This window comes from Takifugu flavidus, chromosome 2 (assembly GCF_003711565.1).
Source record: "Takifugu flavidus isolate HTHZ2018 chromosome 2, ASM371156v2, whole genome shotgun sequence".
In the NCBI taxonomy this organism is placed as follows: Eukaryota; Metazoa; Chordata; class Actinopteri; order Tetraodontiformes; family Tetraodontidae; genus Takifugu; species Takifugu flavidus.
The window spans coordinates 17,701,040-17,720,059 of record NC_079521.1 but is presented as its reverse complement, the minus strand read 5'-3'; the positions used below and the strand labels follow the sequence as shown (position 1 = coordinate 17,720,059).

Sequence of the window (19,020 nt, the reverse complement as noted above, 5' to 3'; positions counted from 1 at the left end):
TGTGCTACTGGGCGCCGGCCACAAGGGGGAGCTGTGCAGAACAGGGCCGGTGGATGAAGGAAGTTTGAGGCCTGAATGTTCTGGTTGATGTTAGACTCAAGCAGTTGCTGTGGGCTCTGAAACTTGAAGAAAAATGGAAGCAGATGTTTGAAGTGAGCACGTGTGTATGCGAGTGAGAGGGGACAATAAACACGCTGGCGAGGGCGTGTCGATGCATCTTCTATTTCTCTGCAATTCAGCTTCTGAGCTGCATGTGACAACCAGTGTAAATAATGTCCTGTTTCCACTTTTTTGGAATTGGAAAAACTCGAATGTTGGCTCTCTCCCACTGCCCCCAGGGTTCAGCGCTAATGTGTCCAGCGGGACGCTCAGTGCTACTGACGGTCCGGGGGGTCGAGGTGGGCGTCCATCATTGGGACGTTTTATTCTTTTCTTCTTAATTTTGTTGTTTGTTTTTAATGTTGGGGTGGACTTGGTTTGTAAAGGGCTCGGAAAAGCATCTGGATCGCTGCCATGTTCACTATCCCTGTTGAATCAAAACAATGCATCAGCTGTATCTTAAAAATGAAGTCTGTAAGCCCCTCTGGGCCCGTCCTGACTGTAAATCTCTATGGTAACTGTTGAGGTCGGCTGTACGTGAGCCCCCCCCTCCTTCCCCAGTTTGACATGTGGAACAGAATCCCAGTTCCATGACTTCAAGGTGAGTGTGAATATCGGACTGAACATATGAAATGATTAAATAAAAGTTGTAAACTATTAAATGGAATATTTTCAATTTATGATCTGTATTCTTGTCTTTGGGTTAGAGAAAATGATCAAATAAATAAAAAGTAAAATAAAAGAACTCGAGCTGGATTATGCTAGTTTTTCTTCTAGGTTTGCTGTAACACATTTAATGTAGATATATTTGGTCGGAACTTTTATTTCACGCTCATTAGTGATTCAGTTTGGGAATGAAAATAAGCGGTTAGGCTGAACTACAGCGTAATCTACTCAAGGTCAATAATAAACAACCACTTTTGAATCCGGAAAATGAATGAATCCAACACTAAGAAATAATCTTTATCAAATATAAACCAGGCAGGTTTCTGGCGCCACCGAGTGGTGACGTGCGGAACTGCGCCGCGATTCTGCTGAAGGTCCAACAGTTGTTATAAATCCGTAATAAATGAGTCCAAAGCCCATCATTGTAACGTTATAACTAAAAATCTACTATATCTTTATTCACTCCTCAATAACCCAATATTTCATGAACGGGGAGGGAAGCTCGAATCCTAAAATTAATAGAACCCAGATTTCGAAAAAATTGTTTTCCTGATTAATGAGATAATGGTGGATTATTCTTACTTAATTTGCTTGATTTATTTGAACGCGTAACAGAAAAATCAGGAATATGACATTTGGGGAAAAAGAAGCAAAAAGAGCTGAAGAAAGTTCCGTCTGACATCATCGGGAGACAGAAAGACGGAGGGACAGACAGACAGACACGCCTAAAGCGGAGATCCATGCCTTTCCTGGGAAATGGGCCTGAGAAAAGCAGCGGATGATGAATAATCAAGAGCAGAACCGCCCATTTAATGTTTATGGATCAGCTCTCCGGCAGGCCCGTCTGACAGCCGCTCAGTGCGGATATGGCGTCGCACCGAGACGCGGCCACGCTTCGCCTCTCCGGGGGAATCTGCGGCTCTGGCACCGGGACGACGCGCTCTGCTCTCCGCTGCTGGTAACGGGGCTCACCCATGGCGATGGAAGACGAGGACGTCGGCAACCTGGCCGACAGGACTAACACCCACACGGGCATCAAGAAGGGAGGTGATCCGGGAGTTAAGGGCACTTGCATCGACAGGCAGCCCGACACGGTCATCCACCCAGCGGGGCTGAAGCAGCCCGCAGGTCGCGGCAGCCGCAGTGGACCCGGAGCTCACGCTGCAACGGGGATCCGAGTGCTAAAGGCAAGTCACGCCGGGGGGGGTGGGGGGTTATTCAGATGCACTGGCGTGTTCGGACGTGACAAAGTGCCCGACAATTATCCCCGGAGCGGGTTCCATGTCGAGGTATTTCCTACGCTGCAGCGGGGCAAAGTGCACCGAGTGTCCCGTGTGTCAATGATTAATGTGTGGGTGATTTCCATTAGACGGGGACGGGACCAGATCCAATTAGATGCCATTAAACGCCCGCACACGCACACGCACGCTGGCTGGAAATGTATGGGAAGGCCGAGTATTTAACGTTGGCATTTGTTAATGTAAGAGAAATGTGCGTGGCGTGCGCGGACATGTCAGCGATGCCGCCTCTCACTTAACAAGTGCCTGGTCCTGCATCACATCGATATCATCAGGAGATTAAAGCCTCACGGGAACGATGATAAAATACATCAAAGAATCTTTAAAGGACATGACGTGATGGTCAATGTCAGTGGTTAAAGGCGGTGACATGTCGGTTAGTCGGTAAAGTCAGTTACTGAGCTTCATTTTATGGAGTTTATTGACTTTGGCTTCATTACTGATGATCGCTGATCATTTAACAGCTGTCATCCGCCGTAGTTTATTACTCATTTATACAATATGTTATTACAAAGCAATTGTTGACTCTCTTATGCAACAACAGTAAGATTTTCTGTTAAATCTAAACTAATACTGACGATCGTAGCTGATGGAAATCATGACCACGGACTCATTCACCTTTCCAGTAAGAGCTGATCCAGGTGATGACGTTCGTTTCAGGGAAGTCGTGTTTTTCAGTGATGTCATCATGTCTGCCAATGATGTCATCATGTCTGCCAGCGATGTCATGTTTTTCAGTGATGTCATCGTGCCTTTCAATGACGCCATCATGCCTGTCAGTGATGTCGTCGTGTTTTTCAGTGATGTCATCGTATCTGTCAGTGATGTCATTGTGTTTGTCAGTGATGTCATCGCGTTTGTATTGATGTCATCATGTTTGTCAGTGATGTCATCGTGTTTGTATTGATGTCATCATGTTTGTCAGTGATGTCATCGTGTTTGTATTGATGTCATCATGTTTGTCAGTGACATCATCATGTCTGCCAGTGACGTCATCGTGTCTGTCAGTGATGTCACGCCTTATTACTGACACGTTTGCTGCATTTTGACTGCTGGCGTGTGGACTGGCTGGGTCAGAACGATGGCTGTGCCTCTGCTCTGTTGCTTTAGCTCCTGGCAGCTGGAACAAACCTCCGGATGAGTGATGAGGTCACCGGCGTGATCCGTCTGTGGTTGTAACTGGCGACCGCGGGTGTGTTCAAATCAATATTCCTGTGTCAGCAGCGCAACATGAAGCGGAACGGGAGTCGCGGCTGCATGACGAGAAAAAACAGGTTTGGATCCCGAGAGAGGGACTGGCTCAAAGGGGACACCCGGAGGGGCTGCGTGTGTCTCTACGGGGGCACCGTGGATCCACAGCCGGCGACCTCCGGCCCTCAGGCCTCCTCCGCTCCTCAGACGGACCTGCAGTTGGTGCTCTGCTCCACCAGCACCACGGTGGAGGAGCTGTGCGCTCAGAGGGACGGAAAGAGCCTCTACGTTCAGCTTCACGGAGACCTCGTCAGGTAAGATGCCCCCCCCCCCCACCCCAGCCAGGAGGACCTGCAGCTTCCCAAAGAATACAGTGATGAAAATAGCGAAGCGGCCCTTTGAAAGCTCGGCTGCTGAGCCGTGAAATAAAATCTGGGGCAAACCTACAAGTCTTAGGAAGAGTAGTCTGGTGGTGCCTGGCGTCAACGTCTCCGTGAGGCCCTTTGGCTCCCAATGACGCGTAGCAGAGGCAATAATGCTAACGACGAGCACTCGGATCGTATCGGTTAGCGGCTGGTATCTGACGGTGTATCAATAGCTGCACATTAGCCAACCCAATTAGCTTGGCGTGATTAAAGCGGCAGGAAAACGCTGAGCGGCCCTGAATCACAAAGGCTCCCCAGAGGAGTCCGGGGAGGTCCGACTCGGTTCACGTCCCAACACGGCGCCTCGTAAAAGGCCGTCTGTGATGGATCTGGGGTTGCTGATTAAATACTTCACTTCTGTGACCTCCTGTCCCACCAAGAGAGACCAGACGCCGTTCCGTAAGTCTCAAATAGCCGTCGCTGTGATCTGACCTGCTCGTCGTCGCCCCCTGATGGCGGATCTCTGCTGACATGCATCTGTCTCCATTTGCTCGAAGACCTTATCACTAGGAGGACGAGTGCTCCCTGGAGGGCCTGAGACACCTAATCCCACGTGCTCTCCTCGCGCCTGGATTATTTATCATTTCAGTTCCTTGTGCGGTCCTGCGGCGACTCTCGGGCATCTCACGGGATTTGATAACGCGGGTGTGAAGGGAGGTGATGGGAGGCGAGGCTTGCCTAGAAAAAACCCAGGATCTCTTCTGCTCGTAGGAGGTGTAGAGCACTTATCTCGTCAGTGCCCCGGTGATCCTGAAAGGGAAGGAACAGCTGATAGCTACCTCGGCTTCACCACATCTGGGTCATCCTCACAAGCCCGTGTTGTTTTCGTTGCTAATGCCAGCTGATTTCACGCTCCGGACAAGGCTAGCCGCCGTTTTGCTCGCCATAAATCAGCGCAGCCATTTTCGGTTTTACTACCCCGCCCTGATTTAGGCGCCGCCCGACCCACTGCCCTATTAATGAGGCCTGTCTGTGTGTAACTGTCCGTGGGGACGGCCACCAGGGACGGGACGCTCGTCCTTCGCTGCAACCTTCATAAATCCCACAACGCCTTGCAGTCAATGGCGCCGTCCTGCCGTCCATCAGCTACGTGTCCTGTCTCCCACAGGAGGCTGGAGCCCAGCGAGTGTCCCCTCCAGATGGTGCACGACTACCTGGCCGCAATGGGCTACACGGACCCGGCCCGGGTGCAGCAGGAGGCCGCCAACTCCGACCTGAGCTGCCTGATTCGTTTCTACAGTGGTGAGTTTATGGTTCCCGACGGACCCCCCCCCCCCCATCCTGCTAGCTCCTGTCACGTCCGCCCGTGCGCTCCAGCAGCGCCGCAGCTGGTGGTTCTGTAGCGCGGCTCCACTTAATCAATGTTCCTGCTGAGTTTGTGGATATTCTGGAGCCGTTGTGCCAGAGGAGGAGGGAGCCCAATCCCACAGAACGCAGCATTCCCTCGGCTGGAACCTGGGGCGTGCCGAGGATTCGGGGGTGGTGGGCTGCCAACTTCTAACATTCTGACCCATTTAAAGCTCCCTCCAGCCACTGCAACATTCTCTTTCAGCTCGTTTGCTCCTCAGATATAAAGCTCACTGTGCTCCTTTGTTTGCCGCCTTGCTGTTCGAGCGCCGTCAGCATGAGAACGGCTCAGATCTTGGCTGCTAGCAGGAATCAGGCCACGCCGATCGGACCCCTCAGAGATTTCCTGCCTTCTTTTGTCAGCTCATGGGAAAAGTTCAGAGTTGCTCGTGGTGCTCGGCCCCCTCTTCTCACGCTGCCCAACCCAAGAGCAGGGCTTGATTGGACCCTTCAGACATCTTCTGGGGCGTTTGGCGTGGCCAGGAACCAGTTTTTAGATGTTTTCCTGCTGCCTAAAGAAAGTGATTCATTAGTAAATCGGTGACTAATCTTTAGATTCTAAACTTATTCTGATCCATCTTAGGTTCCTAAGTGCCGTCCTTTAATCCCTTTAACTTCGAGGACGGCTCGTCGGTTCTCGTCTCGGACCTTCGCAGCTGGGACGAACCCAAACAAAGCTGGGGGAGTGAACATTTCTAAATGCTGACTTCAGCGCTTTGACTGCTAATGAAAACTTCTGCAGGGGCCAGCGGTCGGGCCCACGCAGCTGCAGCAGGGACCGACTGGGCTGTTTGTCCACCTCTGCTGACCGGAGCTCTGCGACGTCTTTTATGTAAGAGGCGAGAGGCTGTGCAGAGCGCACGTTAGGTCCACAGGCCGTGCGAATGCGGCTAATCAGTTATTGGTTTAGCTGGGAATCGCACTCTGGACGTGCAAAACTGTGACGCTATCGCTACGTTAGCCGCATGTGATTCCTCTGACACGGGGCAGGACCCAGATTATACCAGACGACCTCTGACCTTTCTCTCGTCTTCTGGCACCGCCCGTCTGTTTTTGTGGCGTGCTGATAAGGGGGCCGATAGTTCCAGACCTCTGCCGGCCTCCTGGCTCCTCCGACCTGTCATGTGAAGTGAGCTGTCACTGAAATTGGGCACTGCTGCCTCCACTGAGACGTCACAAACAAACGCAGCATCTGCGACCCTCTGGAGGACGGCTCACCTCATGTGAGGTCGCTTTTAAAGGGCTTGACATGATAACGGAGATGTTTTTAGCCAGTTTTTGACGTTAAACACTAGACGGAAGTGCAGCGGTAGCGTCCACGACTGCGATGCTACGCAGGGTGTTTGAGAGTTGGGCCTCATCGAATGAGAAATGACGCACAAATAAGGCAAAATATAAAGTTTGTAGGTTAAAATCATCATAGAGGAGCAAACATCCAATGGATGGTCGGTACATGATGGGGGACAAAAACTTGAAAAGCCTCTCGTTTGATATGGACGCCCTCGCAACGTGAAAGGGAACTCAGATGGAACGAAGGCGAGAGCGAGACTGAAGATGTTAGAACAGCCGAGGACGCCGGGCCGAGGACGCCGGGCCGAGGACGCCGGGCCGAGGATGGCGAGCTGAGGACAATGGGCCGTTAATCAGAGCGTTCCTGAAGCCCGGCAGAGACAGCAGCCGTTCCCGACGTGTCCTTTGACCGAACCATTTCTCTACTCTGAAACACCGACTCATTTATCAGCGTGACTGATGAACCTGCGACATCAGGAGGGCAACAGTCGTCGGGGGAGGGGGGGGGGGGGGTGTTGTTTACACTATCTGGTCTGGAAACAAATGAATCAGCACTCTGGACCCGAATGCGGCCCAGTCCATACGGTGAATACTGTACAGTGACAGTTTGGACTGTTATGAGTATCAAGTCCTGACGGGCGCTTCCTCACTCTTGCTCGACCTTAAAGGTCAAAGGTGGATCACTAAAATGAGTCATTATAGGAACCTACAGAATTAAAAAGGTTTTTTTTTAAATGTTTTGGGGTCCATCGGCAATATTAGCACACTGGATGTGCTATAGAATGTTCTTCCATTCTACTCTTCTTCCATTATTTCTGGACCAAGAGGGCCGATAATTAAAAAGTGAACCTATTATTATTGGGCGATGAGACGCATCCAGCTGTGACACAGATGAGATAATAGGGCAGTGTCCATTTTACATGTTGATGCAAGATCGGCTGTGGAATTAAGGAGATAAGGAGACTCATTAAAACCGGAGCTAACGCTGACCTGTGTCTGCGTAATTACATTCTCTGGAAGTGAGGTGGAACCAGAGGACATTTGTTAATAATTATCGGGATTTGTTTACCACAGGAGGGGCGAGGCTCTGCACTAACATCCCCCCCCGTCTGCGGGGGCTCTTCTCTCCTCCAGAGTGTCCGGCCAACGCGGACCAGCAGGAGCGGACCCTGCTGAAAGGCGTTTTCAGCGTCCGAAAGGGCAAGTCGCAGCTGCACAAATGGGCGGAGCGGCAGGTCATCCTCTGCGGCACCTGTCTGATCGTGGCCTCTGTCAAGGACAGCGTGACGGGGAAGATGCACATCCTGCCCCTGGTGGGGGGAAAGGTGGGGGTTGGGTGTTGCCGCCATGCAGGGCGTCGAAGAAGCGTGTTTACACGGCAACAAACTGGATTCCTGAGTGTGTGTGTGTGTGTGTGTGCTCTGATTCAGGTGGAGGAGGTGAGGCGGAGGCAGCACTGTCTGATGTTCAGCTCCGCCGGGTCACAGGCGCAGACGTACTTTGTCAACTTCGACACGCTGGCGGACTACCAGAGGTGGCAGCGGCAGGCCTCTAAAGTAAGCTGGACACCAGCGGCGGCCTCCTGCGAGTCTTTACGGGAGATCGTGTTTCCTCTGGGGGTGCATCCTAAAATCCCCCACAAGTCCAGACCACTGATGATTTCCACAGACGGCCGCAATGCCCGACTCTAATGAAACGACACATCTGAGCCAGATGTGAGCGTCTGCACTCCTGATGCATTTGCTTCCAGACCCGCTGGGAAAGTGGAAGAGCTGCAGCTCATTTCTGGCCGCTGCTTGAAATCCTCCACTGGGCACAGAATGAGCCCTGCAAGGGGGGGGAGGGGAGCTGACTCATTAGAAACAATAAAGATCATCAATTAGCTGCAGATCCAGGATCTCTCTCCACCACAGAGGTGGGAATTACTGAGTTCCGAGGGGTTTCTATGGAGACAGCGAGACAAGATTGATGAGGGTTGGTGGTGGATTTGGGACAGTCTTAATGCTACACTGGTTATTGTTTGTGTGAGTGTGTGTAAGCTTTTTACTGCCATACTGAGGACATTTTGGGGATGTGTCCTGTCCTCAGAACTTGAAGGGGCTGTTTGAGAATTCCGATCTGGTTGGAAGGCTAAGGTTAGACTCTGGTTTAGGTTGAGGTTAGGGTGAGTCTTAGCCGCAGCGGTTAGCATTAGGGTAAAGGGCTGCGGAAGGCATTATGTCAGTAAGAGTCCTTGCAAGGATAGAAACACAAATGTGGGTGTGTGCTCGACAGGGAAGCCGAAAGTGAAACAAGCAGCGAAGCGTTTGTGCTTGCAACATGAGCTCGCAGGGTAGAACTGGATACTGGGATATTTGTAGACCAGCAGAAAATACAAGTTTGCAGCTGTGTGAATAAAGGAAATAAGGAAATAATCTGATTCCACATTTGAATAAATGTGTTGGGGCTTATTGATCCTGACCTCTGTATTCATAAAAGAAGGCTCTACACAGACACAGACGCAGCACAGACACACACTCACCAAGCTGTGACCACTGTAAACCCAGTGCAAACATACAGACTCAGTGTCTCCGTGTCCTCTTGCCTCATACAGGTGGTGTCTCAGACGGTCAGCATGGTCGACCTGTCCTGTTACAGCCTGGAACAGGTGCCTGAATACCTTTTTTACAGTCAGGATGTCACCCACCTTAACCTGCGACACAACTTCATGAGCCATCACGGACCCGGAGGTCTACTGAACCTGCCCAGGTAAGTGCACAGTCTTCAACTGAGGACGTTAGCAAACATTTGTTAACAGACGAATGAAGGCTGTCATGCTTCCACACCGTAGCGACCCCCTTTTGTCTTCTGTAGAACGGCGCCTGTTCAGTCTTTACCACACTCTGATCCACGCGCTGCACCACCTCACTGTGCGGCCAAAGCCAAAAACGGTGCCGCTTAAGGACAAACTGCAGCGTTTGCACAGTAAATAAAGCCGTTGTTGGGTTTCCAGAGCGTTCACGGGGGGGGCTGGGGGTTACGTCTTCTACAAACACCCTTTTTTCATTGTCAACATTTGCTTTCCTGATATGCTCGATCCTCCTGAGACGCCACGAGCCGCTCAGCAAGGTCAAAAATGCGGGCAAAAGTAAAAGGGGAGTTAATACGTTGGTGCTTGTCTGTCTCTACCTGTATCCCCCCCCCCCCTCTCTCTCTCTCTCTCTTCCTCAAATATCACGGACAGCTGATACAACTTGGGAAGACAGATGTGGCTCGTGGATTGAGACCAGATGAGGCGACTTTGTGGTCACGGGTCCTCTTTCTGTTTCCATCTGCGCAGGTTTTCCCAGCTGAGGAGCCTGAACTTGTCTCACAACCGACTGGGGGTTTTCCCCGAATGTGTGTGTGAGATCTTCACCCTGACTGAACTCAACCTGTCCTGTAATAACCTGAAGACCGTCCCCGCTAAGATAGGCAACCTTCAGAGGTGCGGCAAGGCGACCCGTGCGTGCACATCGTGCATGCACCTTGTTCACTGCATATACATAATATGTTGTTTGTGCTTGTATTTAGTTCCACTTGTGCAAAGTGATTTCTTTCATTTTAGTCCTTTTGTTGCACTTTCATGACCTCTAAGTCAGGGTGGATGTTTAGAACAATATTTTAGTGAACTCTTTACTTCTTTGCAACCGTGTCGATGTTTTGAAGTCAAACAAATGAGTTGCACTTGTTTTCTGTCCTCCATCTTGTAGCCTGCAGACGCTGTCTTTGGATGGAAACCACCTCAGCTCCCTCCCCGAGGAGGCGTCCGGCCTGGCTCAGCTCAACAGCCTCGGGCTGTCTTTCAACAACTTCACCCACGTCCCCGCCGTGCTGGAGCGGCTGGGCGCCGTGGACAGACTCGCCATGGCTGGAAACAGGGTGGAGAGTCTGGACCTGTGCGCTCTGGCTAGAATGAGCCATCTGAAGAACGTTGACCTCCGGTAAGACGATTGGAGGGGGCAAACCCTGTCCTTGGTCAGGATGTAAATCATCCTTGTGTGTTTAGTGTGGACCGGCAGAACCCGTCATGAGGGCAAGCTGCCTCGCTGGGGGACGAAGGGACGGTTGGTGTTATTAACGAAATGCAAGGAAGCCTTTGCAGTGAGGGCAGAGGACATGCTGGTTCCAGCCATGTTGCTTTGAGCTGGTTTCCAGGATGCTATTATTATCTGACTCACTGTTAACGGTTCCACTTCCGTCCCTCCTCATCCGTGCAGGTTAAATGGGCTGAAGTGGGTGAAGAACGACAGCCTGGAGGTCGTGAGCCAGGTGACGCAAATGGACTTTCGGGACAACTGCTTGGACTCCTTAGACCTGAGCTCTGTCAGCAGTCTGGAGACGCTTCACTGCCAGCGCAACCATCTGGGAGCCCTGACGCTCAGCGGCTTCACCCTGCGCACGCTCAACGCCAGCAGCAACCGTGAGTCCAGCAAAGCCGTAACCACCCGTCGGTTTGATCGGTTATTGCCGCAGTAGATCTTTGACTCAGTAAAACATTGATTTTTGGAGCGCAGGCGTCCACCGTGACAGCTGCTCAGCTGCTGACTGCTGTTTTTATCATCTTACAGGCCTTACAACTGTTAATGTCTACCCAGTCCCCAACCAGCTGACTTACATGGACCTATCACAGTGAGTTCTGGATGGGAAAAGCCAGCGACCTTGGCTCTGTGTTGGATTATTTTTAGCACAGACTGATGTTTATTTATTAAATGAACATTGCTTAATGCAGGTAAAGCAAAAAGTTCGACCAGATGTTTGTCGGATTTGTAAAACAATCCCTTTGGTTACGTTAAAACGACTACCCGAGCAGCCAGTGCACCCTGTTCCGACTGTGCCCATCTCATCCCTGGCTAATGCAGGGCACTGAGATAAGTGATGCCAGCTGAAGCTGTGAGATGGTGTTGACGTAAAATGGCTTAAATGGCTGAAGGGCAACGCCTTTTCACAACTGCTCCGCATCTGCGGCACTGAGGGCTAAACAGGAAGTGCGCTCGGCTGGTGTTTTTATGTTTGTGAATGTGTGTGTTGAGACAGGAACCTGCTGGAGTACCTTCCTGACTGGGTGTGCGACAGCAGAAAAATTGAGATGCTGGACGTCACGCACAACCTCCTGACCGAGCTCCCGTCGAGGTTGTTGTCTTTATTCTGTCGTTGCTAAGTTTGCCCCATGTTCTTTGTTTCATCCAGTAAAACTCGTGTCCAGAATTAACAGATAAAAGGTCCCACATTTCTACTGACTCAAGTGGTAGGAGTGTAACCCCGGATAGAGCCAGCTTGAATACAGCCTCTTTGTGGGGACAGTAGCTGCAACAGTAAATCCATCCCATCTCATTCGCTGCCAGCGCTTGACACGGAATTAGCATTTGAATGACGCATCAGAACGGCTTCCTCAAATGAGCCCGTTTGTCGATCCACTGCATCCTCTCGCCACTCCTGGATGGTTTCTGCTGAGACCAAGACGCTGCTGTTTGTCTCCGCAGCCAGTCAAGCTGAGGAGCCCCTTAATGGATTAGTCAGTCACGGGTCGCAGCTTCTGATCCAGTCCAGATTATTTTTGTGGGTTCTCTGCATTCTTGCTGGTCTGCTCCTTGTTCTCATTCTAATCTGGTTCCCTAATGTGTCTTCCGGGGCCTCTGACAGGCTGCTCAACAGTTTGAGTCTGAGAAAGCTGCTGGCGGGGAACAATCATTTGCAGAGAGTGCCTGACCTACTTGACCACGTCCCACTGGAAGTCCTGGACCTTCAGCACAACAGGCTCGTCGAGCTTTCCGAGAGCTTGTTTTACAAGGCCTTAAAGTGAGTGCTTCTCCACGCATCAGCATCGTTACATCTTTGCAGAATCTCCAGATTCCGTTAGCAACGCGTCCCCCTGTCATGGAGCTTTTTTCAGATTTCACAGTTTTGGGAATAATTGAAAGGGAACATGGTCAGTACTCTTTAAATGGAAATTTCCAGACCCATACCAAAGCATTTACGCTCCTTTTTCCTGTGTGGTAAATCACTTTACACCCATTAGCAGTTGAAATGCTCTCATGTACTCTGCTGCCTCTGAGGCGCAGACAAAAGAGCACTGACAGCTTTTTTTGGATGATGGATTTCTGATGAGCTCTCTGAGAGCTGAAGACCTTGTGAGGGAAAGCAATTAAACACTGTGTTGATATCAATTTGGATATTGTGACTGTTTTGAAAATGAATACTTGAATACTACTTACTCGGTAAGGACATCGATGCGTGTCGTATCAATGGGAAGGCGAGGGCGACTGAACAGGCAGGGCCACGGGCACCTCTGGATATACGCAGTGTTTTTGCATCTCTTGTTCTGTTTGTCTTTGGCCACAGCTTAAAATATTTAAACGTGTCAGCCAATGCCCTGGGAAAGATTCCTCCCAGCAGTGAATCAGAGGAGAGCCTCAGCACACTCCAGGAGCTCTACCTGACAGGAAACAATCTGACCGAGAACTGCGGCGCTCTGTTAGTTGGACACCAGAACCTGCGGGTCCTTCACATCGCCTACAACCAGTTGCTCTCCTTCCCAGCCAGGTGCGTTTCCAAGCCACCGGCCTTCATTATGAATAACTTGATATTTACTGTGACGCACATGCTACGGCTGTTACAACGGCCACAAGTGATGTCTGGATGTTATTTCAGTAAGCTGAGCAAGCTGGAGCAGCTGGAGGAGCTAAATCTAAGTGGGAACAAGCTAAAGACCATCCCCTCCACTGTGTCCAGCTGCAAGAGACTGCACACACTCATAGCGCACTCCAATCACATTACAGTCTTCCCTGAGATCCTCAACCTGCCTGAGATCAAGGTCAGAGGTTTTCCTGGCTTTATTTGTTTGACCATTGGGGTTTGTGCTCTTCCTGCATCAGCTGGCCTGTTTTTAACTTTGCAGCTTGTGGATTTAAGCTGCAACGAGCTGACGGAGATCCAGTTGCCTGACTCGCTTCCGGCCACCCTGCAAGAGCTGGATCTGACTGGCAACAACAGCCTGACGCTGGAACACAAAACTCTCAACCTCTTCAGGTATAGAAGCCAGGACCAGCTCAGAATACTGTCCTCTCAGAAAAAACACGGTATTTTGTGCTGCCCTTCCTGTCTTGTGCTGCATTTACTTTACGTCTTTTTCCTCCCATTTTTAGCAACATCGCCACCCTGAAACTAGACCAGAAATCCACCACAACAGCAGCAGACGTGCTGAGCGCGTCCACTCCATGGAACCACGGTTACTCTGAAATGAGCGGCCACAGGAACAAGTGAGAATTGGTTGCTGTTCCTTATTAGTCACAGAAACTTTATTAGCCTGTCTGGCGAGTGTTGGGATTCACATTAGGAGCCGGTGTCAAAGGCTAAAATCAGGAATCAGTCATTAGGCCACAGAGAACAAGCTTGGAGCTGATTTTTGCTGCCTGGGTCCCGTTTTGACCTCAGAGGGAGTTATTGTGTCATTTCTGCCCCTCCACAGGCTGTGCGTGTCTGTTCTGGCTGTTGACCATTTTGGAGACGGCGTGGAAGCGTGCTACGGTGTGTTTGACGGAGACCGCAACGAGGAAGTGCCTCGGCTTCTCCAGTGCACCATGGGAGATGTCCTGTGTGAGGAGCTGCAGCACTCCAGCGTGGACAGCGTGTATATGTGCAACACCTTCCTCACCTCACACAGGTGATTCACCTTTCACACTTCCTTCTGTTTTGAGCTGTGCTGAGAGTGAAATTGTGAATTCGTGTGTGTCTGTCGGACAGAAAACTCGGCATGGCCGGCCAGAAGCTTGGGGCTTCGGCCCTGCTGTGCTATGTTCACCGTGAGCAGTCAGACTCTGGAGCCAACTTCAGCCTTACCGTTGCCAATGTGGGCACCTGCCAGGCGGTGCTGTGCCGGAACGGCCGGCCTGTACCTCTCTCTAAGGTGTATAGCTTGGAGAACAGCACTGAAGAGATGGAGAGGGTTAAGCTCAATAAAGCCATAATTACTGAGGTAATGCAGCTTTTGAGTATGGGAAGTTCCAGATGTTGTTCTATAGCTGCTATAGCTATAGCTAGTGTACTCTAATCTACGATTCTGATAGTGTCTGTGTTTTGTAGGATAACAAAGTGAGCGGTGTGACGTGCTGCTCTCGCCTGCTGGGATGCTCTTATCTGTCTCCCTGGGTGCTTCCGAAGCCCTGGGTGCACACCGAGCACCTCTGTTCCCAGGATGAGTTCTTGATCATGGGGAATCGAGCCCTGTTCGAGCGAGTGTCTCACCAAGAGGCCGTGTGCACTGTTCAAGCTGTGCGGGACCCTCGTGCCGCCGCCAAGAAGCTGTGTACACTCGCCCAGAGCTATGGATGTAAAGACAATATCGAGGCTCTGGTGGTGTCCCTGCACATCAGCGATGGCGGTTGCACCTGCGAGCCGCCCTCCTCCACCCCAGTGCCACGCGGTCCCCCTCCAGCAAGCGCGCCTGCCTCAGCGACCTCCGGCTCCGATGCGACCGCCCTCTCATCCAGCAGCGGCGTCGTCTCCGAGTTCAGCAGCGAAACCTCCGCCTCGGAGGTGGGCAGCGAAGCGGGATCCACCGCATCAGACGAGCACGCCGCCCACCCGGAGCGACGCTGGAGCCTGCACCCCGCCACCACCCTGTGCGGGATCATGATGCCGGGCTCAGCGGGGGGCGGAGCCCACCAGGGGCTTTTCCAGAGACAGCCGTCGTCCGCTACGTTCTCTAGCAACCAGTCTGACAACGGCCTGGACAGTGACGACGAAGCTCCTCTCGAGGGCGTCATCTCCAATGGCAGCAGGTTGGAGGTCGAGGTAGACATTCACTGCTGCGCCTTCCAGCTGCGGTCTGGATGCCCCAAGGACCTGAACCTTGAAACACGAGGCTGCGACTACATGAACGGGAAAATGCGCCGGCAGAACAGCGTGGTGGTCTCTGCTACCAACGGCTGCTTGCTGGCTGTGTGTGGGAGGGAGATTGTGGACCTTAAAAAATCTCCCTCCACATCCAGTCTGTTTGGGAAAAAGCTTTCCAACGGCTCCGTGGTGGCCCCCGAGGATAGTCATAATATTATTGAGGTGGCTCTTGAGGCTCCCAAGAAAAAGTCCGGATACTTCACTGCCCCGGCGCAGCAGGACCCTGAGGACCAGCTGATTGTGCCGCCAAGTCTGGAGCAGGAAGTTAGGGAGCAGCTCCGAGGCCAGATCCCTCTAGTGCCAGGCCCCATCCAGCCAAACCCAACTTACTTAAAAGACTCGGTGTGGGATCATCCGCACCCCCCTGCGTTCGCCCCTAGTCTGGTACCGGTTCCAGGCCCAGTCCCAGTCCCGTTGCTACAGCACGAAGTCTACGACACCGCCCTTTAAAGGACGGGCGCGCGGTGCCGCTTGGCTTCGACTCGTGCCATCTCAGAGGAGCGTCAGTGCTGTCACGCACGCGAAATGTTCCGACCCGATGAGTGTGGTCCGCAGAAAAAAAACTACACGTGAAATAAAAGAAAATGGATCCCTCCGGACAGCGGTTCATGTGTTGGGATGCGGGGCTTTGGGACAACACAACGAGCCCGGCTCAAGCGGGTTACCTCATGAGGAATATGCAAGATTTCCCTTTAATTGGAACGCCAGGAGTGGTCGGCGGGATGAATCCTCTCTGCAGGGGCTCCGTGGCCGTTCAGGTCCCGAAGGAACGCTCTGGGATCAAATGCCTCCTGCAGATGACAGCCTAGAGCTCCCCCAGATCCACGCTGTGTGTGTGTGTGTGTGTGGGGGGGGCTTCACGGTGGAACTGTGTCCCTGAGAGACTAACGCTGGCGCAGCATCCACGCTCCTCCTCCTCCTCTGGCTTCACAAGCAAACAGCTCAAATACTCGTACGACTAATATAACAAATAGATAAGAATTACCGATACATTAGCAGAAAGCTGGATGGGTGATTTACACTGGTGCACAGCATGTGTAGACCGAGGGATGCGTCCTTTCTTTAAGGTGTAGCACGCGTAAGACTGGCAGCAAATGGATGAGATGGTTGTTTTTCAGCTGATGCTGCCAAGTCTGAGGAATAGTTACAGCTCAGAGAGGCATTTTAACAAAATTTATTAAAGTCGATGCGTTATGTACTTCAAAAATCCAGATTTAATGTGTGACTGCGCATGATCAAACGGTAACAGCACAGTGGGAAATAGATGCTTCAAATGATACATTTGCTGGTGTCTGGACTATTACCTGGACATTTGAACACCATTTCAAGGTATTTCTATGCACTGTGTGTTTTGTAATGTCTTCATTCGTATCTGCCACAGCAAGACTTTGTTTTCCGGTCCCTCCGCGCTGTTCAATCCTCCAGACATGTTGCTCTGTTGTAATAACCAAACCAGGCTTTCTTTAGCCTGCTGCAGCCACTGGTTAGCTTCAGGGTTTGGGTCTGCAGACAGACTTCAATGGTGGTTTCTCCCCCACGCACACTAAGACTTCCCTTGCCTTATTTGTCACTTGTAAAGTTGTTTTTTTTATATTTCTATGTTCAGTATTCTTTCCATTGACTATTTTAGCTGCTACTGAATAAGAGAGCCCCAGATTTTTGTCACCTACATGATCACCAGACAGCTCTTAATCCTAACAACTGTAGGTTTGCCATATGCAGTCATCTGAGAACAAGTAATAATAAACATACATGTTTAGCTCATTCACAGTATTTCACAGACCCAGTTTATTCTGTCCCTTCTATCAGAACAGATAGTGTGGGCCGTGATGTTGTGTTTCACGTTAGCCTTAAAAAGCTCTGAATGGAGCGGCCCTTTGTTTAACACTGCTCGTCCCGCTTTATTAAAGTGACCTCTGTCTTTCTTTGTTGCACAGGAATAAGTGGAAACTCATCGATGAAGCCTTAAATGATGTATGAAGTTCGATGTTTGTCTCCTGGAAGATGAAGACACTGTTAAAAGCACTTTGTTGAGAGAGTTGTATTAAGTGTTTAAAGTGTGTGTGCTGGGGTTGTGATGGCTTCCTTCAGCCCAACATGATTTATCTGTATCGGTTAAGTGATGAGTAGCATTTGTAATCTGATCACACTTTACAACAATAAATCATGCTCTTTTAATGATAGTAAGCGTCATAATGTTAATGTTTTTGTTCTTGAAGGCATTTCAACGTTAGCATTACAAAAATGTGCAAATTACAATGTGGCTGATTCCTCTTCTATTACAATCAATATTATTCCTTTTGTAATAAAGCTAAATTTAAATAATTAGCGTATTAAGGATATACGTTCTCACATTCCTGTCGGACAGAAACTTTAGGATTTATTGTTTACATAAAATGTTGCTAACTGTAATTCGTCCTCACCCAAAATCAACATTCTGTGTGAATGTTGATAACAGAGCAGATATCAAACTTTATTGCGTTCCTTCAGCACCCTGATGTCATTTTTACTAAAGTATTTTTGTCACATTTACGATGGTCCCGAAGGCTCATGTGTGGAGATTTTGATCCAGTCACTTTATCAGACTGTGATGTGCCCCAAAAGCCTGAGTCGGGTGTCGTCACCGGAACCTCTGCGCGGTGTCAAACGTGGACGTTCCGAGAAGAGACTCTGATTCATTTAAAACCACGAATTTCACAGCACACGATGGGAATTTTTCGTATCCAAATATGCAAAATATCAACTGTACAAAGAACCTGTCTGTGTTTCCCAGAGCTTCACTCAACTAAAATAAATAAGGAAAAACATTCCTCAGTGAGTCTTCGTGTCAGTGTGTGTGTGTGTGTGTGTGTGAGAGAGATTATCCTTAAGTCTCACTGCTCTGCTTTTAATTGTATCACTTATTAGTTTTGTCCCAGGTGGCTAAAGGTAGCTTTGTCCTGGATAATCATGCAAGCATGGATACATGTGTTCACACTAAACAAGTCCGTGAAAGCTGTGTGTGCATGTGTGTCCATGTGTGTGCATGTGTATCCATGTGTAATGATCATTATCCCCTTTGTGCACCATATCTGCTGTCTGGATTTACGTGGGTTAAAATCTTAGGCCTTTTTTCATTTATTAACAGTAAGGAAAGACCTACAGAATCATGTTGGTAAATCCCTTTTGTGTGTGAGTGTGTGTGTGTGTGTGTGTGTGTGAGGCATGAGTTCTAGAGAGAGAGGGAGTTAAACTTCCAGTTTTAATGTATATTTCCTTCTCAGCTAACAGAACTGAAGCTGATTGGGAACAATTGTAATGCTTTATTTAAGTGAATAATTGTGTTAGATGTGGGCAACAAGGCCAAGTGTAGATAAACAAGAGAGCATAGAGAACATAACTATTACAATATACAAATATACCTATTACAATATATAAATATATATATATTACAATATATAGACGCGTTTCCAGGCAGAATCCGACTCCTTTCATCTTTGTCAGTTTTAATGAAAATTCTGCCATTATTGTTTGGTTTTTTTTACAATTAACTATATTGTCGTGTTTTTGTCCACCGAGTTAAATCTGCACTACAAAAATGTTTGTATTGATGCTCATATTTCATATTTCATGGGGAGACGCTAGCTCACGATGAACTTTGTGACCCAGTGTGAAACACACAGTAAATCTGCCATCTGTTGGTGAAGCTCAGCATGAAACACTGAGCTCATCTGGCAAAATAAGGCAATATAAGGAACATTTGCATTTTCTGCCACTGGCAGTGGAATATTTACATCTAAAGCTCCATCATA

General features: G+C 49.8%; 1 protein-coding gene across 3 annotated transcripts; it reads left to right on the top strand.

Annotated features, from left to right (window-relative positions):
* The first annotated feature begins 1,429 nt into the window (after nt 1–1,429).
* phlpp2 (PH domain and leucine rich repeat protein phosphatase 2) lies at nt 1,430–18,039 on the top strand. Of its 3 annotated transcripts, none has more exons than XM_057014032.1 (19): nt 1,430–1,952; nt 3,288–3,568; nt 4,788–4,921; nt 7,451–7,641; nt 7,747–7,872; nt 8,910–9,064; nt 9,636–9,782; nt 10,048–10,278; nt 10,555–10,757; nt 10,906–10,966; nt 11,372–11,467; nt 11,978–12,133; nt 12,677–12,877; nt 12,986–13,148; nt 13,233–13,363; nt 13,480–13,593; nt 13,803–13,997; nt 14,078–14,309; nt 14,417–18,039. In XM_057014032.1, exons 1-19 carry the CDS (start codon nt 1,740–1,742, stop codon nt 15,677–15,679), a joined length of 4,293 nt encoding a protein of 1,430 aa, XP_056870012.1. In that variant the 5' UTR covers nt 1,430–1,739; the 3' UTR covers nt 15,680–18,039. The 3 variants fall into 3 exon arrangements, with proteins under 3 accessions (XP_056870012.1, XP_056870003.1, XP_056870020.1); XM_057014023.1 differs by having other exon boundaries at nt 3,285–3,568; XM_057014040.1 differs by having other exon boundaries at nt 1,431–1,952; nt 3,285–3,568; nt 14,401–14,540.
* Nucleotides 18,040–19,020: the final 981 nt, after the last annotated feature.